At 39.7% G+C, this 27,997-nt stretch overlaps 1 protein-coding gene across 1 annotated transcript; it reads right to left on the bottom strand.

Moving 5' to 3' along the window:
• Positions 1-663: 663 nt before the first annotated feature.
• VNN2 (vanin 2) lies at positions 664-26,308 on the bottom strand. Its single transcript, XM_082633307.1, has 8 exons — positions 26,199-26,308; positions 25,493-25,724; positions 25,244-25,374; positions 10,668-10,860; positions 8,213-8,501; positions 6,539-6,909; positions 4,983-5,153; positions 664-984 (listed from the first exon to the last, which is right to left on the bottom strand). The coding sequence occupies exons 2-8, from the start codon at positions 25,703-25,705 to the stop codon at positions 793-795; spliced, it is 1,560 nt and encodes a 519-aa protein (XP_082489433.1). The 5' UTR covers positions 25,706-25,724; positions 26,199-26,308; the 3' UTR covers positions 664-792.
• Positions 26,309-27,997: the final 1,689 nt, after the last annotated feature.

The raw sequence follows: 27,997 nt of genomic DNA, 5'->3' as shown, positions 1-27,997 counted from the left end.
TAGAGAAGCCACCGCAGTGAGAAGCCCACACACTGCAGCAAAGAGTAGCCCCCGCTCGCCACAGCTAGAGAAAGGCCGTGCACAGCAACAAAGACTCAACACAGCCAAAAATAAATAAATAGAATAAATTAAAAAACAGTCATGATCTTTGTGTTATGGGATTTGTGACTGTTAGATTACACCACAGCCTTTAGGCAGGACTGTTTGGAGCTATGAATACCCATTAACCTGGACTAGCTGTTATTTCTTCTACAACATCTCAAAACAACTTTCATTGTTAAGATAAACTTCAACGTTGGACTTTATGTTTCCAGTGAAACTCCAATGAGTTTATGTTTCCATCTGATTAGAAAGCAAATCCTCCCCAATCATTAGCACAGAAAACTAGATGAGTTCAAACTGTCTTTAATGTCAAATGGAATTCAGTCATAAACGTCTCAATTCCCATCATTACTGTTCTCTCCCAAGGCTACCACTATATTTACAATGTCCCTGAAGCTCTTCACTCTGTTCATGCTCACACGCACAAGCACACACAAGCACACACAGCAAATAAGGCTGGAGACAGGATTAATCCTCATTTACATGACCCAAACCTCAATTATACCGTTATACCATACTGTATTATTTCAGCGTAGCCAAAAAAGAGGCAAAATTACCATAACACTTAAATATAATCCTTGATGAGAAAAATATATATATTTGGAAATCATTGGTTTATACTGGGGAGCGAGCCATTCAGAGTTTCTTAGTAAACTTGGGATGCAACAATGAATATGATAAAGTGATGTCCTACACCGTCACAGTATTTTGCAAAGCTATGATCATTAATAATGTGGATATTATCAGGTAAGTTGTTGCTGAGTTGCTGGTCCCACCTGAGATGGAACGTACGTCTTTAGTGTACCATCTGCCAAACAGTGCCACTGTTAGAATAGGCTCAGATGATCCATTCTTGTTTACCAAACGCCCATCTTTTAGTACCTAAAGAAAAAGTGGGGAAAGTATAGTCAACTTGATTAGAATATACATTATAAGCAGACTCATGATTTTGAAACCATCCTAGATATCATGGTAGGTAAGGGGGCTAGGGCTGGGGTTGGGGCTTGGGGATCATGTGGGAAAGATAAGAAACAGCTATTTTATATGTAAGGAAGACTAGAGCCATTCTAGAGGGTTCAATAATTGAGTTTAAACAATCAGATGTAACCCTTAATGAAAAGTCAGAAATCATCAGTAGCAAAAATTTATTGAGTCCAATTATAAGCAAGATAACCAGGAACCAGAGGAACACAAATAACATCCTTCCCTCAAGAAGCTTAAAAGTTAATGGTGAAACTGAGAAGATGCCACATATAAAGGGAGAAATCAGTATATTAGTATATTGCAGAGAGAAACAGGTATGTGCCTAGGAGGTCTGAGAAGGAATAGCTGAACTGCTCTGCTTCCCAAGGTGGGATACAGTCTGCTACAAGGAGCAGTTAGGAATTTCTCCCTGGGGCTGTATGATGGAAGACTTTGTGCCAAGTGGAAATCAAGCAGCAAAGGCTCATTCTGAGACAGCAATGTATGTGACAGATCTAGGCAATGTGCTTTCTCACTCCAATTTGGTTAGAACAAGTTGTGTGCTGGAGCCAGTGGTGTGTAAGCTCACAACAACAGACTGTTAAATCTTCAGGAACTTTGACAGCTGGTTGTTAAACATGGTTGTTCTTGAAATTGATGGTGGTGAGAATATTTACATCATGATAACTGGCAAATGCCACAAATCGGAGCTTTTCTTTTTCTTCCTCAGAGAGTGGCTTGTTACAATTTACAGCACATCACTAGCTGGAGTTGAAGATTATTGAAGAGGAGACTAAGCCATATGGTCAAAGAGAACTGTAGGGATCGGATTTGTGAAAGCCATGAATGATCAGATCTATCCTGAAGGCAAGAGGCTTCTCTGTAAGGGAGTAATGTATGCAAAGTAATGGAACAAAAATAGAAAAAAACACAAATAGACAACAGATAGAACAAGAATTAAAGAAAATGAGTTCATCATCAGTTGTGAGAAGGACAGTTTGGGTGGGGAAGAACTTAGAAGGTGAGAAATTAGATACTTTATAACTAGAAGTAGAAAATACCTAAATATCCTCGAAGGTGATTATTGTGGTGACACACGCACACAAATACATAGCTCACTGACAAGTCGTCAAACACACAACCTGTTGGTAATTAAATGAACAAATATAAAATGTTAAATGTTCATTGTTTATTAAGTGTTCCTTGTTTCTAAAGAGTCCCTTGTTTATTAAATTGTTCGTTAAAGAACAAAAATGAAATAACAGAGGTATATTTCAAATTGCATTTGAGTGAAAGTTTGAAACAAGTTAAACACAAATATTTAGTTTTCTTGTGACTTTTCATCAATATAGTAAAATTGTGTCTATTTTGACCTCTTTGGAATTAATTGTTCCACATCGGTGATTGTCCCTTGGGTTCTAGTTAGAACTTAGCATTTTTACTGTTTTATTCTTACAAATTTTCCTAAAATATACTATATAATTAACTGGCCTTCTAAGTTACACTCAAGATAATTTGACCTTTTTGACTATTCCCTTAAACTGGTAGTTTTTACCCACCAAAATCACCTGTAGGACTATGAAAAATATAGGTCTCATCCCCAGAGATTCTGATTTACTGTATCTACAGTGGAACCTGGCCTCCTACTCCTCCAGTCTGTCTGCACATTGATGTATACTTACATGATGCTCAGTACATGTGGCCTAATTCTGGCAAGCTTTTCCTCCAGTTGTTGATGAACTTGGTTAACTAGGTAACCTTTTGAGGTAAGTACCTAAAAATATATCCTGATACTTGTATAATGCTCCACTGTTCACAAAGTGCTTTCACATGCATTACCAAATCAGTGAGGAAGATATTCTCCCCATTTTACAGGTAGGAAATTCAGAGGTTAACTGATTTGCACAAACTTACATAACTACATAGTTGTAGAGGCCACACTTCTGATAATATACCAGAGTTAACCTAAAATGTTAAAGCAAGATGTTTCCCACAGTTGTGGTGATGGTCAGTGACACTTCATGCTCTTAGCGTAGAACTAAGGATGGGGAAAAGATAGGCAATGAATATGTTGGAATCTCTGCAGAAGTGATCCTCAAAGATAATGTGGAAATATGTGTTGATGGAGAGTCCATCAGTCAAGGAAACTGGGGAAATACTCAGGAAGACATGGTCAGTGTGACTCATGTAAAAAACTTGTCATCTATGGTAGGGGTCCCCAACCCCCAGGCCACGGACTGGTAATGGTACCAGTCCATGGCCTGTTAGGAACTGGGCAACACAGCAGGAGGTGAGTGGCGGGCAAGTGAGCGAAGCTTCATCTGTATTTACAGCCATTCCCCATCAGTCGTGTTACCGCCTGAGCTCCACCTCCTGTGAGAATCTAATGCCGCCGCTGATCTATTTTTTAAAATCGTACTCAGAAAATTAGATTGTGTGCTAAATTTAAACGGCAGGGCTTACAAGATATAGTGCACCCATACCTAAGCTTACCTGGGTGAACCCTACTCTCCCATCTCTGACTTCCTTGAATTGGCCCCTGAAACTTTCAGTTCATTTACACATATTTGTGCCACTCTAACCAACTTTCAACTACGGGATTTGAGCTCCAGACCCCTTACTTCAGATCTGATCAAGATTTTCTGTAGTTGGCATTTAAGCTTTTATTCCAGCCTCAATTTGCTCATGAGATTCTGCCTAACTGGGTTCTATGGCAGCCAAGGATTCCCATTCTCTGGGTTTCCCAGCCTTAAGGCTGCATTGTATGTTGAACTATTGGTATTACAGAATTAAATATTTTTATAAATATGACCAATTCCAATCTGATTAAACAGGCAGACACAGATATACGACCATAAGCAATCTGCAATTTTAAAGATTTCCTTGCTTGATGTTTTGGATTACTTAACTTAGATCCTATTTTTCTTTTATAAAAAAAATGCAGTGATTTCACTTTAGGTTCTGAAACTCTGCCACTGTTTGTCACAGTTCAGTGAAGACATTAAGGGCCAAACTTGTAGAGTATGTGTATGTACATGTGTATATGTGCCATGTACTGACTAGAAGATACAAACCTACAGAATCTTAATTTTAATTTGAGACTAGCTTAATTTGTGGATTAATTGGCTATGGCCACTATGGTTTATGAAACAAATATTTGATTTTCTGTTTGTCTCCACATGTGACAAAAAGAAACTAAAAATCTGTAAGTAAATATTCTGCAATGAATGTTGCCTCAGGCTCATAGGGTCTAGGTATCTTATGGTGTTATTCCAACAAAGTGTCATCACTTTAGAATTAGTTGCTGTATGTTGCAAAAATGGTCACAAAAATTTCCCCTCCTTTATCCATACCCTTTGCAGTATGATTTTACAGCTCTTCCCATTGAGAGTTCTGCAGCATTTATTTCTCCACCCTTTGAATCTACCTTGGTCATGTGACTTGCTTTGATAGATGAGATATTTGCAAACATGTTGCAAGAAGAGACTTGAAAAGAACTGGCCTATTGTGTCTTTCCCTATTTATGCTCTTGGACTCCTTAATCTAACATGTGAACAAGACAAGGCTTTCTGGAAGATGAGGGACCACAGAGGGAGAGTGGCCCCAATCATCCCACCTTGCCAAGACTATGCCATCGCAAACCAGCCAGCCCCAACTAACCCACCTGCTAGCGGCAGATGCATGAATGAGCTCAGCCAAGATCAACTGAGCCTCTTCTAGTCCAGAAGAACAGCCAAGCTACACCCAGTTCACATCACCAACCACAAAATCAGGGCTAAAGAAATGGTTATTGTGTAAAACCATGAAATTTTGAGGAGTCTGTTACACAGCAAAAGTTAACAGATACAGTTGTCATAGCCTGTTTTATTTGACTTCAGAAAACAGATAAAATGAAGACACTCTTAAATTTATCCTACCTCAAATTTTCCAGGTGCCAGATTAATTTTAGTAAGTAGCACTTCAGGGAAAACATACTCCGTTCTAAATGTGCCACTTAGGGAGAACATTTCAAATCTTGTCAGAGCAGTGTCTACTGGCTGTCCACAAGTTGTCAGATTAGTAGATTTACATTTCACCATTGTGCATACCTGTGTAGAAGAGACGCACATGAAATGCAATGTCTTGCATCTAAGTTACTTGTACTAGAACTGTTGACTCAGTTTATAAACGTAGCAAAGTAAATATTTTCCCCATCTGATAAAGGGATTTGGATCATATAATTACCTGCTTTACTGAAAATGGCAAATGATTAAGAACCAACCCCCACTTCCTGGGTAACTAGCGGGATTGAAAGAAAGAAGCCAGTTTAAAACTAGATTTGTAATGGGAAAGAACAAATCCACCCCATACTGGATCTGTTTCTTTTTATTTAAACCTTTGTAGTCTACTGCTTTTGCTACAAGTTAATCACTAAAGGCATGCTGCCTATAAGCTTTAAATTATACATAATGAACCATCTCTGAGAATCCTGCCTTTCATGTAATGAGCTAAAATACCTTTGTTTAGCTCACAGGAAACTTCCAGACCAGGCACACCTATGAATGGCTGCAGGAAGGAAAAAATAAACACATCCCCTCCAGAGTCTGACTGGAATTAGGATTTTACCCCCTCCCCATTTAGTGTAAAAGAAGCCTGAATTCTACCTCAGGGAAGATGGTTCTTTGGGACACTAGTCTACCATCTTCTCAGTCTGCTGGCTTTCCAAATAAAGTCACTATTCCTTGTCCCAACAACTCATCTCTCAATGTACTGGTCTGTCATACAGCAAGCAGTACAAGCTTGGACTTGGTAACAGATATAAACCATTAGTCTGGCATGTCAGATGATGGCATTTGGCCCAAGAAAGTAGAGGTATTTGGGCAACAGGAGTACAAAAGCCAAAAGGATGATTAAAATTTTGACCATCTCTCTTTTTTTTTTTAATATCTGTTTCCTTAGGAGAAGGCAGTGAGGCACAGAGTAAAATAAGAAAAAACAAATGCATAGCCAACATTATACAAAAAGTTTAAAAAATTTGTCACTGGAAGGGCATGAAATGATCAGGGCATTTGGTTACGAGAGAAGTTAAAATAAAAGTTATATCCCTACTTATTGTTGGTTTTAAAAGTTAAAACAAGACTTTATATTCAGATGTGTCAGCAAAGCTACTTAAAGAAGCCTTCTTGAAGTTCACTTCAATATGTAAACTAGTTTCATTAGTCAAATAGAAAATCAGCATCGTCAGGTTAATGTATTCTTTTAATGTGCTCAAAGCAAGCAATCAATGATACTTAGCCCCCCTGCAAATATCACGATTAATCCCAAAGTGTGTGTGTGTGTGTATGTGTGTGTGTGTTTGTGTGTGTGTGTGAGACACTGGCAATGCATGCAGTCATGCCAAGGAAAAGCATTTGGCTCCCTGGGACAAATATGAAAACTTAACCCCGGAATTTACTGACATCCAAACACTCCCTTTCTCTCGAGCTGAGATTACCTGCCAATACTCTCTTCTCCTTCGGCCATGAAGTCCAGCAAAAGCGCCTAGAACATACACTTCATTCTCTTTTCCTAACATTCTGTAGCTTAAATGACAGCACAGCTCTTTTCGACAGACTGTAAGGTTTCCTGCATTTTCAAAGAGTTCTGTGAAGTTGAACTCATCCCGGGAAATAAAGCCCCTAAAGGAGTTTTTCTGTCCTGGGAATGGTTTGACGGTGGTGGCGTAGGCACTCCAATTCACAGCTGGTGGGTAGGTCGGAGAGTTTCGGGGATACGAATCCACCTCTGCAAAGAGGATCTTTCCCAACTCTGTTTCCATATCATAATGGTATGCTTTGGGAGAGTGTGGCGCATAGATACCACTGCCTGTGAATGGAAGACAAGTCTTTTAAAAACAAAAAGCAAACCCAACACCACCAGTTTCCCCATCAGAATTGAGCATGTGGTCATGTCACAAGATTAGTCACAATGAGAAAGCACAAGGTACTGAACACCTAAGTATAATACTTCTCCTATTCTCTACTGGAGGAGATTAAACTACATGATCAGTGGTCTCATTTCAAATAAACTTTGAATATAATTTACTAGCATTATAGAAAATTAAGCCAAATATTAAAATCGTTGTACTCAGGCATTCCTGAGAGGTAGGGAAGTTAATACAAAACTCCCTCCCATTCTCCATTGTGGTGGTTTTCAAATATGTTCCAAAATTCTTCAACACTCCTTTCTCCAATGGGTGGATCTAATTCCCTTCACTTTGAGTGTGGGCTTGACTTAGTGACATACTCCTAATCAATAGAACATGGTAGAAATAATGGTTTGTGACTAGTCATTAATGGCAATGCAGCTTTCCTCTTTCTCTCTCTCTCTCCATCTCCCTCTCTCTCTCCCTCTTTCTCTCATTACTTGTTCTGGAAGAAGCCAGCTGCCATGTCATAAGGATACATCACACAGCCCTATGGACAGACCCATGTGCAAGAAATGAAGGTCTCCTCTCAACACCCACTGAGAAAGAGAGGAACCCTACCGATAGCCGTATGAGTGAGCCATCCTGGAAGCAGGTCTGCCAGCCCCAATCAAGCCTTCAGATGACATTTAGCCCAGCCAACAGTTTAATGTAACCTGAAGAGATGGCCTGAGCCAGGACCACCCAGCTAAGCTACTCCCAGATTCCTGACCAACACAAATTGTAAGATAATAAATGTTTATTGTTTTTAAGCTGCTTTCACATTTTACTTTTAAAGCAATTTGTTATACAGCAACATCTCAATAATACACTACTCTGCCTTGCCAGTCATAGAGCATATCTTATTTATTTCCCTGCTTTGCCCCGTACTATCTCGTGGCCTTTGGCAAGTTACTTGCATTTTTGTGTGTCTCAGTTTTCTAATATGCAAAATTGGAATGATAGTACTCAGCACGTACGTAGAGTTGTTGTGAGGATAGATGAAATAATACACATAAAAGTCTTAACACAGCCATAGCTGTTATAATCAAGCAGTAGCTTTTCTTTTCTTCTTCCTCTTTTTTTTTTTTTTTTAATGAAAGGATACAAACATAGTGAGAAGTCCCAACAAAGAACCAAAAAATTACAACAGGTCATATCTGAGGCATAAGTTTCTCTGCATTTAGAAATATAATCAGCAAACCACATCTGGTCATGAATTACCTGTCATTTTTAGGCTGACATTATGTGTGTTGGCCACAAGAAGATTAACTCTCATTCCCATTGCCCAAGCTGAATGAAATTCAATAGCTGTCAAAAAGGGCAAAACATTCATCCAAGCTGTGGGAAACAATATGGTGTCCACGTGGAAATCTTTCACCAGGGTCACAGCAGGATCATGGAAGAGAATATCAAAGCATGTGAAAATGCCAAGCTTTCCAAAGGAGGTGTTGAAAGTCACCAACTCCGGCTTTTCGGGGACATTAAACTGAAGCTCAGAGTAGAGGTGGTACTATAACAAACACACAGGATAAAACCAGGAAAGGCTTGTTTATTGAAGAGGTGACACATGAAAACTCTCCAAGTTAGTAATTTTGAGATTTGACAATGCTCAATAGCAGGAAATCTATAGAAGGTGAATGCCTCTGGTGACTGGAAGTTAATTTCCAAAGAAAAATACGAAGAAATATAGTCTCTCTCACTCCCTCTCTCCCTCTCTCTCTCTCTCTCTAACTTTCCCTCTCTTTCTCTCTCTCTCCCTCCCTCTCTCTCCTTATCTTCCTCCCTCTCTCAATCAGGAGCCAAATACCTCCCCATAAATCCTAAACACTATGTGCTTCTTGAAAGCTGAAGACATACATCATTTTTCTTTGAGTCCCTGATACCTATAAACATAATAGATGCACAATAAATATCTATTAATCAGATGAGGGAGGCCCTCTCCCTCTTTACAGTATTCCATCCAAAGTAATTTCAGGGACTCTTACCCAGCTTTCAAAATTGTTGTTAAAAATAAATATTTTGTTTCATTCTCTCTGATTTCTTCCAAGTAAACTTGAGAAATGAACCTAGTCTAACTTAATAATCAGGGTCAACAGCTTAATAAAATGATTTGCAAAGTAGGAAAGACTGAGGGTTGGGAGCCAGACTATTAAAACTTCTCTCTAAATTTATTTTCTACCTAAAAAAAATTTTAATTGAAATTTACTAGCATTTTAAGAATTGATTGACAAAAGTACTCTTATCAGATCCATATGTCAGAGAGCATGGGTCACGAACTGTTCTGAGGTACCCTGATGGAAGAGTGAGAGCTTCTCACTTTAGGATGACCCAGGTCCTCATTAGCTGTCCACATCCAGTGCACTGTGTCATCCTGCCATTTACTGAGCCTGGATAAATGGATTGACCGACTATGCTACCAGTTTAACTAGGTCAACACTTACAGAATGGAAGAGTAGCTGCAAAGAAAGAGCCTTTAAAAATGATACTCACAAAGCAAACACAGTCTCAGAAACAAGGAAAATGGAAGTACTGACATTTCTATTTCCAGTCTGAGACACATTTTTGAGAACACAGAAGTTTAATTACATATAAAAACAAGTTGTGGGGCTTCCCTGGTGGTGCAGTGGTTGAGAGTCTGCCTGCCAATGCAGGGAACACGGGTTCGTGCCCCAGTCCAGGAAGATCCCACATGCCGCGGAGCAGCTGGGCCTGTGAGCCATGGCCGCTGAGCCTGTGCATCTGGAGCCTGTGCTCTGCAACGGGAGCGGCCACAACAGTGAGAGGCCCGTGTACCACCACAACAACAAAAAACCAAGTTGTGAAATCCGCAAGTTTATGAAGAAAACTTTTTGAAAGTTTTGAGTTTTATTTATAAATACACAAATAAACACACAAATAAATATAAATATATTTTATTTTGAGGACTCATGTTAAAATTTTTTTTCCATATAGAGGTATATGATCAAAAACATTTGAAAGTCATTGGCTCAATGTCACTCCTCTTGAGTAATATTTATTTTTCCCTAGGACTTCCAGGAGATAATTTCTCCAGTCAGAAGATTTTGAAGCCACAATTAAGATGCTTAGAAAAAAATATGGGAGAGGAAAAGGGACATTCACACTGACCTGCACATCCCATAACCATATAAAAGGTCAGCCTCTCTCCCGGTCCAATTCAGTATAAAATTATGACTTCAGGTTATTTTACTCTTTCAATTCAGATTTTAAAGTAAAAAATTTATGATTTGACCTTAAATCAATAAGAGGATAATTAACTGGTGTAGAAGCTAAAAGAGAAAGATCATTTTTGTGACTTGATAGAAAGCAGGGAAATTAACTTCCATGCAACTGATTCATATGATGTGAAAACATCTTTTATCATTTCAAAATTAAATGGTATCCAGACTACAGTCATCTCAGTATCTTTTATATCAATATGAAAATTACTTGTTTTATATATGCAAAAACTTTATCTCAATCCTGGACTATTACCAAACCTTTCTTACAGGTCTCTGCCTACAATTTTTTCCACATTTCTAAAGTGTCATTTTCTTTATTGCTCGCTTTAAAAAAAATCTTGGTAACATTGTGTTATAAGAGAATGAAGCTTTAACTCTTAAACACAGCATCCACCCCCTCATAGCAGGCTCCATATTACACACCCACCCCCTCTTACCTTATGGTAACGTGCCACCAGCTTTCCCTTTGCATCATACACCACGTTGGTGTTGTATTGATAATGGCCATTTGGAGGACACGCAGAGTCATAGGAATTACATGGCTTTTTGTCCCCAATATTTGCCAAGACATAGATAGAGTTGTTCTTGGCCAGGCAGCTGAGTCTTCTTTGTACTGGTGTATGACCAAATCTAAATCCAATTTTAATTAAGACTTTTCAGTAAGTCAGACAGAGAAAGACCAATAATGTATGATATAACTTATATGTGGAATTTTAAAAAGTCAAACTTGTAGAAACAGAAGATAGAATGGTGGTTACTAGCGGCTTGATTGTGGGGAACTGAGGAGATGCAGTTTAAGGGTACAAACTTGCAACTAATAGATAAATAAGTCCTGGAGACTGAATGCATAACATAGCGCTTATAGTCAACAATCCTGAATGATAAACTTCAAAGTTGCTGTGAAACTGGATCTTAATTGTTCTCATACAAAAAAGAAATGATAATTATGTGACATGATAGAGATTATATGTAGAAGTCACAAATTGTGCCTAACCTTGATGAATTATTTTCCACATTGTATCTATTTCTCCAGCAATTTATTATTCACACTCCTGCATCAACAGTTGTCATCTCTCTACTAGATCATTCCATCAGCATGCAAATATGCTCTAGTACCTCTCATCTTTAAACAAAATAAAATAAAAACCTCTCTTGACCCCCATGCCCCTCTACTTTATGCCCCATTCCTTAGGTCCATCTTACAACAAAACTCCCTGGAAGAGCTGGACAGTTTGCTATCCTCAGCCCATCTTCTCCCGTTCTCTTTAGAAGTGCTCAGATCAGCTTTCATTGCTATCATCTCACCCGACAACTCTCTCTAATGCTGATGATGACATCCACATGATATCATCATCACGTGACATCTTGTGATCTTGTGCTACTTACCTGCAGCAGTTGACACAGTTACTTACACCCTCCTCCCAGAAGCACTTCACCTTGCTTATTGGACCCCACGCTCTCATTCTCCTACTCACTGGGTGCTTTTCTCCATCTCCTTTTCTGGTTCCTCTTCATGTGCACTGAGTCTAAACACTGCAGTTTCTTATAGCTCAAGCATTAGATCTCTTCTCTAACTCACTCCATGGGTGAACTCATCACGGTGTTAAAAAATTTTTTCTCGGGACTTCCGGGGAAGATGGCGGAAGAGTAACACGCGGAGATCACCTTCCTCCCCACAGATACACCAGAAATACAGCTACACGTGGGACAACTCCTACAGAACACCTACTGAACGCTGGCAGAAGACCTCAGACCTCCCAAAAGGCAAGAAACCCCCCACATACCTGGGTAGGGCAAAGCGGAGAGATTCCCGCACAGAGGATTGGTGCCGACCGGCACAAACCAGCCCGAGAGGCTTGTCTGCTCGCCCGCCAGGGCGGGCGGCGCTGGAAGCTGAGGCTCGGGCTTCGGTCAGAGCGCAGGGAGAGGACTGGGGCTGGCGGAGAGAACTCAGCCTGAAGGGGGCTAATGTGCCACAGCTAGCCGGGAGGGAGTCCGGGAAAACTCTGGAGCTGCCGAAGAGGCAAGAGACTTTTTCTTCCCTCTTGGTTTCCTGGTGTGCGAGGAGAGGGGATTAAGAGCGCTGCGTAAAGGAGCTCTACAGACGGGCGCGAGCCACGGCTAACAGCGCGGAGCCCAGTGACGGGCGTGGGACGCTGGGGCTGCTGCTGCTGCTGCCAAGAGGCCTGTGTGCGAGCGCAGGTCACTGTCCACGCCGCCCTTACGGGAGCCTGTGCAGCCCGTCACTGCCGGGGTCCCGGGATCCAGAGACGGCTTCCCTGGGAGAACGCACGGCGCGCCTCGGGCTGGTGCAACGTCACGCCGGCCTCTGCCGCTGCAGGCTTGCCCCACACTCCGTGCCCCTCCCTCCCCCACGGCCTGAGTGAACCAGAGTCCCCAAAGCGGCTGCTCCTTTAACCCTGTCCTGTCTGAGCGAAGAACAGACGCCCTCCGGCGACCTACACGCAGAGGCGGGGCCAAATCCAAAGCTGAGACCCGGGAGCTGTGAGAACAAAGAAGAGAAAGGGAAATCTCTCCCAGCAGCCTCAGAAGCAGCGGATTAAAGCTCCACAATCAACTTGATGTACCCTGCATCTGTGGAATACATGAATAGACAACAAATCATCCCAAATTGAGGAGCCAGGAGTCAGTGCTGTGCCTCTGAGGTGGGAGAGCCAACTTCAGGACACTGGTCCACAAGAGACCTCCCAGCTCCACATAATATCAAATGGCGAAAATCTTCCAGAGATCTCCATCTCAACACCAACACCCAGCTTCACTCAACGACCAGCAAGCTACAGTGCTGGACACCCTATGCCAAACAACTAGCAAGACAGGAACACAATGCCACCCATTAGCAGAGAGGTGGCCTAAAATCATAAAAAGTCCGCAGACACCCCAAAACACACCACCAGACGTGGACCTGCCCACCAGAAAGACAAGATCCAGCCTCATCCACCAGAACACAGGCACTACTCCCCTCTACCAGGAAGCCTACACAACCCACTAAACCAACCTTAGCCACTGGGGACACACACCACAAACAACGGGAACTACAAACCTGCAGCCTGCAAAAAGGAGACCCCAAACACAGTAACATAAGCAAAATGAGAAGACAGAAAAACACACAGCAGGAGAAGGAGCAAGATAAAAACCCACCAGACCTAACAAATGAAGAGGTAATAGGCAGTCTATCTGAAAAACGATTCAGAATAATGATAGTAAAGATGATCCAAGATTCTATTTCCAAGATCCAAAATCTTGGAAATAGAATAGACAAAATGCAAGAAACAGTTAACAAGGACCTAGAAGAACTAAAGATGAATCAAGCATCGATTAAAAACACAATGAATGAAATGAAAAATACTCTAGATGGGATCAATAGCAGAATAACTTGAGGCAGAAGAACAGATAAGTGAGGTGGAAGATAAAATAGTGGAAATAACTGATGCAGAGCAAAATAAAGAAAAAAGAATGAAAAGAGCAGAGGACAGTCTCAGAGACCTCTGGGACAACATTAAATGCACCAACATTCGAATTATAGGGGTTCCAGAAGAAGAAGAGAAAAAGAAAGGGACAGAAAATATTTGAAGAGATTATAGTTGAAAACTTCCCTAATATGGGAAAGGAAATAGTTAATCAAGTCCAGGAGGCACAGAGAGTCCCATACAGAATAAATCCAAGGAGAAATACGCCAAGACACATATAAATCAAACTGTCAAAAATTAAACACAAATCATATTAAAAGCAGCAAGGGAAAAACAACAAATAACACACAAGGGAATCCCCATCAGGTTAACAGCTGATCTCTCAGCAGAAACTCTACAAGCCAGAAGGGAGTGGTAGGACATAATTAAAGTGATGAAGGAGAAAAACCTGCAACCAAGATTACTCTACCCAGCAAGGATCTCATTCAGATTTGATGGAGAAATTAAAACGTTTACAGACAAGCAAAAGCTGAGAGAGTTCAGCACCACCAAACCAGCTTTACAACAAATGCTAAAGGAACTTCTCTAGGCAAGAAACACAACAGAAGGAAAAGACCTACAATAACGAACCCAAAACAATTAAGAAAATGGGAATAGGAACATACATATCGATAATTACCTTAAATGTAAATGGACTAAATGCTCCCACCAAAAGACACAGATTGGCTGAATGGATACAAAAACAAGACCCATATATATGCTGTCTACAAGAGACCCACTTCAGACCTAGAGACACATACAGACTGAAAGTAAGGGGATGGAAAAAGATATTCCATGCAAATGGAAACCAAAAGAAAGCTGGAGTAGCAATTCTCATATCAGACAAAATAGACTTTAAAATAAAGACTACTAGAAGAGACAAAGAAGGACACTACATAATGATCAAGGGATCAATCCAAGAAGAAGATATAACAATTGTAAATATTTATGCACCCAACATAGGAGCACCTCAATACATAAGGCAAATACTAACAGCCATAAAAGGAGAAATCGACAGTAACACAATCATAGTAGGGGACTTTAACACCCCACTTTCACCAATGGACAGATCATCCAAAATGAAAATAAATAAGGAAACACAAGCTTTAAATGATACATTAAACAAGATGGACTTAATTGATACTTATAGGACATTCCATCCCAAAACAACAGAATACACATTTTTCTCAAGTGCTCATGGAACATTCTCCAGGATAGATCATACCTTGGGTCACAAATCAAGCCTTGGTAAATTTAAGAAAATTGAAATTGTATCAAGTATCTTTTCCAACCACAATGCTATGAGGCTAGACATCAATTACAGGAAAAGATCTGTAAAAAATACAAACACATGGAGGCTAAACAATACACTACTTAATAATGAAGTGATCACTGAAGAAATCAAAAAGGAAATTTAAAAATACCTAGAAACAAATGACAATGGAGACATGATGACCCAAAACCTATGGGATGCAGCAAAAGCAGTTCTAAGAGGGAAGTTTATAGCAATACAATCCTACCTTAAGAAACAGGAAGCATCTCGAATAAACAACCTAACCTTGCACCTAAAGCAATTAGAGAAAGAAGAACAAAAACATCCCAAAGTTAGCAGAAGGAAGGAAATCATAAAAATCAGATCAGAAATAAATGAAAAAGAAAGGAAGGAAACGATAGCAAAGATCAATAAAACTTAAAGCTTGTTCTTTGAGAAGATAAACAAAATTGATAAACCATTAGCCAGATTCATCAAGAAAAAAAGGGAGATGACTCAAATCAATAGAATTAGAAATGAAAAAGGAGAAGTAACAACTGACACTGCAGAAATACAAAAGATCTTGAGAGATTACTACAAGCAACTCTATGCCAATAAAATGGACAACCTGGAAGAAATGGACAAATTCTTAGAAATGCACAACCTGCCAAGACTGAATCAGGAAGAAATAGAAAATATGAACAGACCAATCACAAGCACTGAAATTGAAACTGTGATAAAAAATCTTCCAACAAACAAAAGCCCAGGACCAGATGGCTTCACAGGTGAATTCTATCAAGCATTTAGAGAAGAGTTAACACCTATCCTTCTGAAACTCTTCCAAAATATAGCAGAGGGAGGAACACTCCCAAACTCATTCCACGAGGCCACCATCACCTTGATACCAAAACCAGACAAGGCTGTCACAAAGAAAGAAAACTACAGGCCAATATCACTGATGGACATAGATGCAAAAATCCTCAACAAAATACTAGCAAACAGAATCCAACAGCACATTAAAAGGATCATACACCATGATCAAGTGGGGTTTATTCCAGTAATGCAAGGATTCTTCAATATATGCAAATCAATCAACGTGATACACCATATTAACAAATTGAAGAAGAAAAACCATATGATTATCTCAATGGATGCAGAGAAAGGTTTCGACAAAATTCAACATCCATTTATTATAAAAACCCTGCAGAAAGTAGGCATAGAGGGAACTTTCCTCAACATAATAAAGGCCATATATGACAGACCCACAGCCAGCATCGTCCTCAATGGTGAAAAACTGAAACCATTTCCACTAAGATCAGGAACAAGACAAGGTTGCCCACTCTCACCACTCTTATTCAACCTAGTTTTGGAAGTTTTAGCCACAGCAATCAGAGAAGAAAAGGAAATAAAAGGAATCCAAATCGGAAAAGAAGAAGTAAAGCTGTCACTGTTTGCAGATGACATGATACTATACATAGAGAATCCTAAAGATGCTACCAGAAAACTACTAGAGCTAATCAATGAATTTGGTAAAGTAGCAGGATACAAAATTAATGCACAGAAATCTCTGACATTCCTATATACTAATGATGAAAAATCTGAAAGTGAAATCAAGGAAACACTCCCATTTACCATTGCAACGAAAAGAATAAAATATCTAGGAATAAACCTACCTAAGGAGACAAAAGACCTGTATGCAGAAAATTATAAGACACTGATGAAAGAAATTAAAGATGATACAAATAGATGGAGAGATGTACCATGTTCTTGGATTGGAAGAATCAACATTGTGAAAATGACTCTACTACCCAAAGCAATCTACAGATTCAATGCAATCCCTATCAAACTACCACTGGCATTTTTCAGAGAACTAGAACAAAAAATTTCACAATTTGTATGGAAACACAAAAGACCCCGAATAGCCAAAGCAATCTTGAGAACGAAAAGTGGAGCTGGAGGAATCAGGCTCCCTGACTTCAGACTATACTACAAAGCTACAGTAATCACGACAGTATGGTACTGGCACAAAAACAGAAAGAGAGATCAATGGAACAGGATAGAAAGCCCAGAGATAAACCCATGCACATATGGTCACCTTATCTTTGATAAAGGAGGCCGGAATGTACAGTGGAGAAAGGACAGTCTCTTCAATAAGTGGTGCTGGGAAAACTGGACAGGGACATGTAAAAGTATGAGATTAGATCACTCCCTAACACCATACACAAAAATAAGCTCAAAATGGATTAAAGACCTAAATGTAAGGCCAGACACTATCAAACTCTTAGAGGAAAACATAGGCAGAACACTCTATGACATAAATCACAGCAAGATCCTTTTTGACCCACCTCCTAGAGAAATGGAAATAAAGACAAAAATAAACACATGGGACCTAATGAAACTTAAAAGCTTTTGCACAGCAAAGGAAACCATAAACAAGACCAAAAGACAACCCTCAGAATGGGAGAAAATATTTGCAAATGAAGCAAGTGACAAAGGATTAATCTCCAAAATTTACAAGCAGCTCATGCAGCTCAATAACAAAAAAACAAACAACCCAATCCAAAAATGGGCAGAAGACCTAAATAGACATTTCTCCACAGAAGATATACAGACTGCCAACAAACACATGAAAGGATGCTCAACATCTTTACTCATTAGAGAAATGCAAATCAAAACTACAATGAGATATCATCTCACACCAGTCAGAATGGCCATCATCAAGAAATCTAGAAACAATAAATGCTGGAGAGGGTGTGGAAAAAAGGGAACACTCTTGCACTGCTGGTGGGAATGTGAATTGGTACAGCCACTATGGAGAACGGTATGGAGGTTCCTTAAAAAACTACAAATAGAACTACCATATGACCCAGCAATCCCTCTACTGGGCATATACCCTGAGAAAACCATAATTCAAAAAGAGTCATGTACCAAAATGTTCATAGCAGCCCTATTTACAATAGCTCGGAGATGGAAACAACCTAAGTGTCCATCATCGGATGAATGGATAAAGAAGATGTGGCACATATATACAATGGAATATTACTCAGCGATAAAAAGAAACGAAATTGAGCTATTTGTAATGAGGTGGATGGACCTAGAGTCTGTCATACAGAGTGAAGTACATCAGAAAGAGAAAGACAAATACTGTATGCTAACACATATATATGGAATTTAAGAAAAAAAATGTCATGAAGAACATAGGGGTAAGACAGGAATAAAGACACAGACCTACTAGAGAATGGACTTGAGGATATGGGGAGGGGGAAGGGTAAGCTGTGACAAAGCGAAAGAGCGGCATGGACATATATACACTACCAAACGTAAGGTAGATAGCTAGTGGGAAGCAGCCGCATAGCACAGGGAGATCAGCTCGGTGCTTTGTGACCGCCTGGAGGGGTGGGATAGGGAGGGTGGGAGGGAGACGCAAAAGGGAGGGGATATGGGAACATATGTATATGTATAACTGATTAAATTTGTTATAAAGCAGAAAAAAAATTTTTTTCTCCCTCTTAGTGGTAAGTTTCTTTTCTTTTCATAAAGGAAGTTTATTCTTTTATTATTTCCAAAAATAATCCAGCTCCTAAAGTCTTGAAGTTTAAGATGTATTTGGGAATTTGTTTCTTGGTAGTTGGGGAATAGCCAAATGAGCTTTCTTTCTGATGTGAGGGCGGAGGTAGGGGTCTCAGTGTGTTAGTGGTGGTAATCCGAAATACAGACATATTATCTGGGTGGTGCAGGAATGGAACACCACTGGAACTCCCCTGGAAATGGTAGTGCTGTGAGCCATTAGACCAAGGCCAGCTCTGAGTGCCCTGACGTTTGGAAGCCCATACTCTGAAGATACCAAGGTAACTGACAAATAAATAGCAGACTACAACAGAAGGGACATCATTCTTACCTTTGTGACTCTCTTTTTAGCTGTAACTCTGTGGCCTTATGTTATGCAAAGCGGTCTATAATTCTTATCTTTGGAGATGAAAGGAGTATGAACAGAAATGTTTGCAGGGCTTATAGAAAATTTGACTACTGTGCCTTTACAATGAATTTAATAACTTTATTGTTGGAAGCCATCCTGGAGCCATTGCACCATGACAAAGTCATGAAGCAACGGAAGGCGAAACTGCAAGGCAGCGCCGTGCCAGGAAGGTGGACTACAGCTCTGTTGTTATGTTTTATGATAATAAATTTACATATAGGGGCAATTTTGGGGGGATGTTGCTCCACGTGAAGGAAAAATTCCTCTAGGACTCCCCCTCCTGAAACTACCACAGAATGGGAAGTACCCACTAAAGCCCCGGGGAAATAGGTAAAGAATTAAGAGCTTGGAAATAAAGGGATGTTTTTATGAAAAACACCCTCTATTATGGAGTTATGGCCATGGGCCGGAGTTCCTGATGACATAGGAAATTTATGGTTCTATTATAAAGGAAGATTAATTATAAAAAAGCAAATGACTAGAGCAGAATCGGTTGCTAGGATAGGGAGAAAAACACTGTCTCAGTTGAAGGAAACAACGAGAAAGAGCATGCAGGATATATTGTAAATATTTTCGTGGAACCATTGTAAAAGTTTGCCCATGCAAGAAGAGAAACAGGAACAAGTAGCTCCAACTTTTACAATTAAAATAATCATATAACTGCTTGGCTTGGTTACTAAGAAATAACCTGTGATTAATGGGAACTTAGGGAAATATTTTAATAGGACATCTGGAAACTAGGGGATATTTTTTTAAAAAATCTTTATAGAATATTTTGAGATTTGATTGTGCTAAGATTGTTTGGCCACGTACCTGGTAATGTAATCAACTATAATATATAAACCTGTGATTGTAAACAATAAAGGAGAGGATGAGAGAGAGAAACATGCAATGCTGATACTTTAAGAAGTGTAATAGATTTATTTCCTTTGCCGACTCTATCCATCCCTCAGGTATCCCTGGACTGGCTGGAGCTGGACTCCGGCACTTTATATGATGAAGCTAACTTTCCTACTATAGAAATACCTTTAAAAAGTTTATGTTTAAGGACATAAAAATGTGCTTGACAGTGAGTGCCTAGAACAGTGCCACTAAAGGGAAATCCTAACTAAGAAGGTACATTTCTGTACCAGAGCTGTGTTGTAACCACCCTTTGGGCCTTCTGCTGGAAAAGTAGAATCAAGTCTCAAATAATGTCTTTTTAATTATATCCTATAATATTACAGATGTAGGACAGTACTGTATCATACCTCTGTGAATGTAAAATATCTTGTACCTGCTTTATGATACACAGTAGTGACCATGCTTTATCATATCTATTTATAATGATGTTATTCTAGAATGTTTTCTTTCCAGATGATGATTGAGAAGCTAATAAAGAAAATGGTGTCAGGTACCACAACAGTAACAGAACTTTGCTGTTTTCTGAGGTTTTGATTTTTACCTTTTTTTTTTTAATGGATTGTGTTATATGTCTCTATAATTTTGTTCAGATGACTGCAGAACCTAGAAAAGCTGTTGCTGCTATTGATGCATAAAATACTGCTCTTGGTCTTTTTATATAAATAAATACATCTATATATATATATATACATATATATGTATATACATAAAATTGGAATTTTTGGAAACTTTAGCTGTGCTGTCAACTTTGGAAAAAGTATCCCAGTTGTACTGTGTTGGGTTGGCACTGTACAGAAATTAACATCTATATTGGTCTAGAAATGTTAAAACATAATTTTTTCCATTTGTACAGGGGTAACACACTGTATTAAATATGTAAGGTCTTATCTACATGGGTTTTATTACAGAAACTAACAAAGTATTCTCTAAATAAAAATAAAAATACAAAAATTAAAATGTGCTTGAAAGGTCTCTACTTTTACCCCAAATAAAGAATATGGAGAGTGTTTTTTAATTTTTGTGGTTTCATCTGTAAATAGGTAACTCTTTGAGACATTTCTGCTTCCACTGAGGACCAAGATTCTTTGCTCTTTGACATTTACTGACCAATGTGGAGTTGGCAATATACTTATTGATAAGTTATTAACCTTACTTGAGAATAGTCATACTAAATGTGAAAGGAACAGAGTGAGAGCCATGTCAGGGTATCTTTTTAAAACTAAATATGATTATCAATATTTAAAAATGCAGCTTTACTATTCTTGCATAGATGATAGATATTGTGTCTTATTTCCTAAAGCTTAATAGGTTTCAACATGTAGTTTATTTATAGAAGGCAAATAAAAGGAAATTTATAAAAGTGAATGTCTGAATAGAATGATGATAAACTTATCCATCCTATAAACTACATTATTACATTAGTTTCATTAAGAGCAATGTGATTTGAAAAAAAGGCCTGTCTTAGGCTTCCCTGGTGGCACAGTGGTTAGGAATCTGCCTGCCAATGAAAGGGCATGGGTTTGAGCCCTGGTCTGGGAAGATCCCACATGCCGCGGAGCAACTAAGCCCGTGTGCCACAACTACTGAGCCCGGGTGCCACAACTACTGAAGCCTGTGCACCTAGAGCCCATGCTCCACAACAAGAGAAGCCACTGCAGTGAGAAGCCTGCGTACCGCAACGAAGAGTAGCCCCCGCTCACTGCAACCAGAGAAAGCCCACGTGCAGCAACAAAGACCCAACACAGCCAAAAATAAATAAATTAAATAGATAAATTTATATTTAAAAAAAAAGGCCTGTATGTGAGAAGATTACTGTGGACCTATATTTACTTAGGAGATATTTATAGATGGTTCCTCATTTGAGCTGCCACTGCTAAAGCACATCCCCAACCTCACCAATGAGAATCTAGTAAGATTCACCTTTGATTTTTACAGCACAATTATGTGTTTTGGAGCTTGCGTTTAACAGGCAGTCTGAATTCAAACCTCAGATGCTTCTTTATCATGACTGCACTTCCTGCTTCCTTACTGTAGCTCTTTATACATTTGCTGGTTTCATGGGTGAATGAGTGAATGCATGAATGAAAAGGGATGGATTGATAGTTACTCTTATCCAGGTTAGTAAATCTGATTTAAAAATTTTTTCTCCCTGACCTTGTCTTTCATGCCAGACTCGAATATGCAACTGCCAAGGTTATATCTCCAGTTGGATATCTATTAAATCACAGCTCAAACTTCAGATGCACAAAGCTGATTTCCTGAGTTCTATCCCAGACTTTCTATTCCTTCAGTGCTCCTGTAACTGAGAGGACCCTATGGGACCTTCCCAAGACAGACTCCCCCCATCCTCCATGTGTCCTCTACCTGCCTCTTTTTTTTGTGGAAAAGCTTTAGTCTCCCAGGCCTCCCCTGAGTCACAAAAAAATGGCTCAAGAATTAATGATTGGAAGAATGTAAACACATAGTAACAAAAAAATAGCAGTGGGGCGGGGAGAACTGGTAACGATTTAAATAATAGATTAGCTATACAGCAGAGTCACAGAATCTTTAGTTCCTCCCCAAAGAACATAAATAACAGAGTCTGACACACATTCCTCAATTGTTTTGCAGATACTAAAATCCCCACCAGATGGAAGACGCTAACTGCATGATGACCATGAGCACATAACCCCCAGACTGGCTGGAGCCTGAGGATAGATGATGTTAACCCCTGTGACATCACCCTGTTACCTCACCATCAACCAATCAGAGAACTGTGCAAGAGCTGATCACACACCCTGCCACTCTCTCCCTCACCTTGCCTTTAAAAACCCTTGTCTAGGGCTTCCCTGGTGGCGCAGTGGTTGGGGCTCCGCCTGCCGGTTCAGGGGACACGGGTTCGCACCCCAGTCTGGGAGGATCCCACGTGCCACGGGGCGGCTGGACCCGTGGGCCACGGCCGCTGGGCCTGCGTGTCCGGAGCCTGTGCTCTGCAATGGGAGAGGCCGCAGCAGTGAGAGGCCCACGTACCGCAAAAAAACAAAACAAACAACAAAAAACCCTTCTCTAAAATCCATCGGGGAGTTTCGGTCTTTTGAGCATTAGCTGCTTGTATGTCTTGCTTGGCCCTGCACTTTCCTTCACCACAGCCCGGTGCCAGTACATAGGCTTTACTGTGCCTGGGCAAGTGGACACAAGTTTGGTTCAGTAACACTCTCTATGTCTGTAAATGGCAATTCCACGCCTACAACTGCTCAAGCCAAACATTTGGGAGTCCCTCTTTGTTTGTTTGTTTGTTTTCTTTTGTTTTCTGGTCGTGCCGAGTGGCCTATGGGATCTTGGTTCCCTGACCAGGGATTGAACCTGTGGCCCCTTCAGTGGAAGCACGGAGTCCTAACCACTGGACTGCCGGGGAAGTCCCATTAGCAGTAATCTTTTGATGTTGGGCTACCTTGCTTGTTTTTTCCTTTGGGGGGATTGCAAAAACTCCTATATATCTTGGCTCCTACCTTACCTCTTTGGAACTGTCCAAAGAGGTATCTGAGGGGCTGTATCCCAGGCTAAAGTCCTTTGTAAAGCCCCAAAGAAAACATAATTGTCAACTATTAGGTTGTGCTTTTTTTTTTCAGTCAGCATCCCTATTCTTACCTCCAAATGACATTCTATATAATAAATGAGTTTGTTTACATCTATCTTCTCCCACTAGAATATTCATAAGCCACAGGGAGGGCAAAGACTTTGTTTTAATAAGTGTTATATCTCCTAGTCTTAAAATAGTATCTGGCACACAGTAGATGCTCAATAAGTAATAGTTAAATGAATTAAATGTAACTGTATTGGGTGACAACGCAAGCCCATTTTCTGTCAAAATTTCTTTTTTCTAGTGTAGAGCTATGAAAGAAGTATTTACTAACCATATGGAATAGATCTCTCCCCCAACCTTCACCAGTTTCCACAGCTACTGTGATATTTGACTAGTCCATAAATTTGCAACATATGTTGTTTTTAACAGGAAGTCCATCTTCCAATCCTACTGTGAGAAGAAAACAAATGGGTTGTCCCCCTTCTCAAAACTTCTAGGCAGAAAGACTGTCCAGGGCTTCCTTGGTGGTGCAGTGGTTGAGAATCTGCCTGCCAATGCAGGGGACACGGGTTCGAGCCCTGGTCTGGGAACAGCCCACCTGCCGCAGAGCAACTAGGCCCGTGAGCCACAACTACTGAGCCTGCACGTCTGGAGCCCGTGCTCCGCAACAAGAGAGAAAGAGACAGTGGAAGGCCCACGCACCGCGATGAAGAGTGGCCCCCGCTCGCCGCAACTAGAGAAAGCCCTCACACGGGAACGAAGACCCAACACATCCAAAAATAAATAACTAAATGTATTAAAAAAAAAAAAAAAAAAGAAAGACTGTCCAGCTATTGCCCCTTTTCTTCCACAAAAGTGTTTCTTACAAACATCATAGGAAGCATCAGCTCAGAACAGGAACTATTGGCAAGTGGAGCGGGTGACTGTCATGTAACCCGATATTCTCCTCGTTGCGCGGTTAGTCTCTTTAGAGCTGAGAAAAGCCATTTTCTGATAACCCTTATATAAAATTTACACTAACCAGGAGTGCCTCAAAAAGCGTGGTATCCATAATCCTCCAGCAAGAGCATGGCAAAGGGACATTTAACAAACTTAATTTGAGGTACAAGAGTGAGAGAAAGTGCAAGAGGGTAAGAGATGGTGAGAGGATTTGAGAGTTGAGAAAGAACGAGTGTGAAAGAGTGAGGGACTTTTTACTGCCATTATGGAAGTGTGCAATCCATGCCTCAGTAATTCAAGCCTTAGTAGATAGTAGGAGTTATATGTTAAATATACACACATATATTAAATATTTTACATTAGAAAGTTTATGGATTACCTTTTCCCAGGAAAATTAGCTTTATGAGTCTAGGAAAATGCAAAGTTTCAAAACATAAAGTCTCACTAGAAAGTAGATAGTGAGGTCTTTCTGCCTGGGAAACAGATTCTAGAGCAGAGAGACTGTGAATTGAAATATACTACCTTCAATAGAGACCTTGGAATATTTTCCAAACACAACCCCGTGTCCACTTCAGAAATTAATTTTCATGAGAAATTAATATTCATGAGATCGTGTTCCCCTTAGTTTCTAGTCCCAGTAATAAATATTTTTATATTTCTCCAAATTTAATAAAGATACTAGATTATAAATAATTGTTAAATGGCATCTAGGTACAATTTTAAAAAATCTAATGAATGCCAAGATATATATATATATATATATATATATATATATATATATATATATATAAATATAAAACAAAAACATACACCACATACATGATCATTCAGGATTTATCATTTTGCTGAAGCGAACGTGTACATTTTAGAGAACCACAGCACTTTTGTACAAACAACTAGGATAACTCAAATACCTGTGTGGGTCTTGACATGGAATCCAGTTCACCAGAGGATCTGGAATATCCTCCAGATAAGGGAAAATGGTTTCCCTGGTAAATTTCCATCCATAAATTGCATCTTCTGGTGTCACAATGATCTGAGCACCCTGTTGAAAACAAGTTAAATCAAAATTATTTCTCTATGTATGTAGACTATTCAACACTCCAATCTTCACCAGCTCTCACGCCCCTCATAAATTATGATTAGCAGAAATAAAAGCATACCTGTTCAGCAGCCTGCTTAATTGCTCTCTCCAGAATATCTATATTCTTGTTCATGAGGTGCAAGGCATCATCCTGAGAAACATGTGTTTCTGTGTGATTTGGCAATATGACAGCATGTTCATATACTGCAGCTTTGAAAGTATCCAAAGCACTGACATGCAGAATAATTAGGGCAAAAACTGCCACGGAGGTTTGAAAAGAGGAAATGATCATGGTCAAAGTCTAGCGAGTTCTGCAAGTGAAAGAACATTCATGTAGTATTTATAAAGGAAGGAACATTTAGGTAACATGACTGCCAGCTCTTATTTTACAATCTCATGAATATTATGCCTTATCATTTTGCAGGAAAAAAATTCAGTTACCTGAATACAATCAAAAAGTATTACAAGGATTGTACATGTACTATGGATGAGATTTAATGTCAAATTTCAAAAAGACAAAATTCAAATATAGTACAGTTGTACCCTTTTATTAATAGAAAGAAAATAGTAACTAAATTAACTCTCATGTGAAGAACCATAATACAACAAATCTCATTTATTAAATTACAAAAACTAGATAATATTTTTTTTCTGTTCTGTTGACAGATCTACATCATGTTTATTTTTAGAAGAGAAGAAAAAATTTTAAAGTATTTACTACTAGGAAAATGCAATACACGGCAATATTGGGAACAAAATTCACCCAAGTCAACACTCTGACTTACCTATTAAAGACTCTGAACTTGCACCCCATAAAAACAAGATTTTGTGTCCAGTTTGCTCACTGCTGCATCCTTAGTACCCAAAGCACTGATCATCCGGGTGCTGGTCCCTGGTGTTTGGCCGGAGGAGAAATCAAGAACTTCTGCTAAGGGGGCCCCAGCCCTCCGGGGACCAAGCCTCCTTCCTCCCCCACGCCTTTCCTCACCAGCCCTCTCTCCTTCCTCCCTTCCTTCTTTCCTTTCTTCCCTCCTTCCCCCTTTCCTTCCTTTCTTTGGAGATAGATGGAAGGGGAGGGAAGCATCTCACTCCGGCTGGTGATTATAAAGATCATCTCTATTATAACCCAGATAAGATGTAATTTTCATTTTTGTTAGAGGCAAATAACCACATAAATGAGCTTTAAAAAAAAACGCGTATGTTATGTGATCTCTGATAACCTCCTAGGACATCCATATTCTCCCTTCCCCAGTCCCAATCCTATCACACAAGAGTTTAGTGGGGTTTTTCGGTTTTCGATTTTGTTTTTTAATCTGAGTCTCTTCATTCAAATACTTTTAGAAGGCATAGAAGAGTAGAAACAAATGAATAAAATTCTTTTATGTTTTCTCTCATACTGAGATAAAAGTCTTGATATAGGTGAGATCTAAGGGCTATAAACGAAGTCTGCTCATATCTTCTGCTTTGAATAGAAATTTTTAGCAAAGAAATAACTTCTTACCTCTATAGAATAACAAACTGAAAATAATTTTTAGAAAAATGGTCAAGGCTTTTAGTGGATAATGTGAAGGGAAAGAGATTTTTATAATCTATTTTTATATAGTAGATTATGAGTGCCTTTAGAGTCTACAGAGCATGTAATGCAAATGCCCACACTTTACAGGACAGGAACCTGAAGCATAGAGAGTCAGAGTGACTTAGAGCAGGGCATAGGACTTTTCAGTCCTGATTCCAGAATCTTCCCCAATACCCAAGACATCATGCACAAGTCTGTACTCTGGTTTAATGTCTGCATCCAAGTGTCTGGACACTCACTTGCATTTTTTTTTGAATTTATTTTTTGCTGCATTGGGTCTTCGTTGCTGCACACTGGCTTTCTCTAGCTGTGGAGAAGGGGAGCTACTCTTCATTGCGGTGTGCGGGCTTCTCATGGCGGTGTCTTCTCTTGTGGCTCGCGGACTCTCGGGCGCAGGCTCAGTAGTTGTGGTGCACGGGCTTAGTTGCTCCGCGGCATGTGGGATCTTCCCGGACCAGGGCTCGAACCTGCGTTCCCTGCACTGGCAGCAGGATTCTTAACCACTGCGCCACCAAGGAAGTCCCTCACTTGTATCTTTTAAGAAACCCCATTCAAAATGACCACGTTAGGAAGACCACAGATAGATCTAAATACTGAGTGGGTACTTGATGTAATTGAGAACTGTAAGCTCTTTCATTTCTACAAGTATCAATATAATTTGGATCATGATCTACTTCTTTGTGATTTAATCTCACCAATTAATACTTCATTATCTCTTTTGCTTGTAAGTAGTTAGGTAAGCTGGTGAAAATAAGCTAACATCTTTACTTTTGCAGGGTAAGAACAGAAACAATCGTATGTCTTTCATATCTCAGTGTCCCCAAATTTCCTGGACATTTTTCTCTCTTTGTGGCTATAAACAAGAGAAATAGTGTCTTGTTTATTCGGGTTTTTTGGCTGGAGGGCGAAAGGGGAAATGGTTTCTGATGCAAAGTCAAGGTGATTAAGCTCCTTTTTTTTCTCTGCAGCATTTCAAAATTGTCTCATAAAAACTGAGAATCTGAGTAA

The sequence above is a fragment of the Mesoplodon mirus genome (genome assembly GCF_964341445.2).
Source record: "Mesoplodon mirus genome assembly, chromosome: 10".
Classification (NCBI taxonomy): Eukaryota; Metazoa; Chordata; class Mammalia; order Artiodactyla; family Ziphiidae; genus Mesoplodon; species Mesoplodon mirus.
This window is presented reverse-complemented; position numbering and strand designations above follow the sequence as displayed.

Excerpts from the sequence above, each read along its gene's own strand:
- VNN2 (XM_082633307.1), bottom strand. The coding sequence starts at position 25,705 with ATGATCATTTCCTCTTTTCAAACCTCCGTGGCAGTTTTTGCCCTAATT. Across the intron at positions 25,375-25,492 it reads TTAAGCAGGCTGCTGAACAG|GGTGCTCAGATCATTGTGAC; the intron begins GTATGCTTTTAT and ends TGTTTTCAACAG. Across the intron at positions 985-4,982 it reads TGGCACCTGGAAAATTTGAG|GTACTAAAAGATGGGCGTTT; the intron begins GTAGGATAAATT and ends CTTTTTCTTTAG.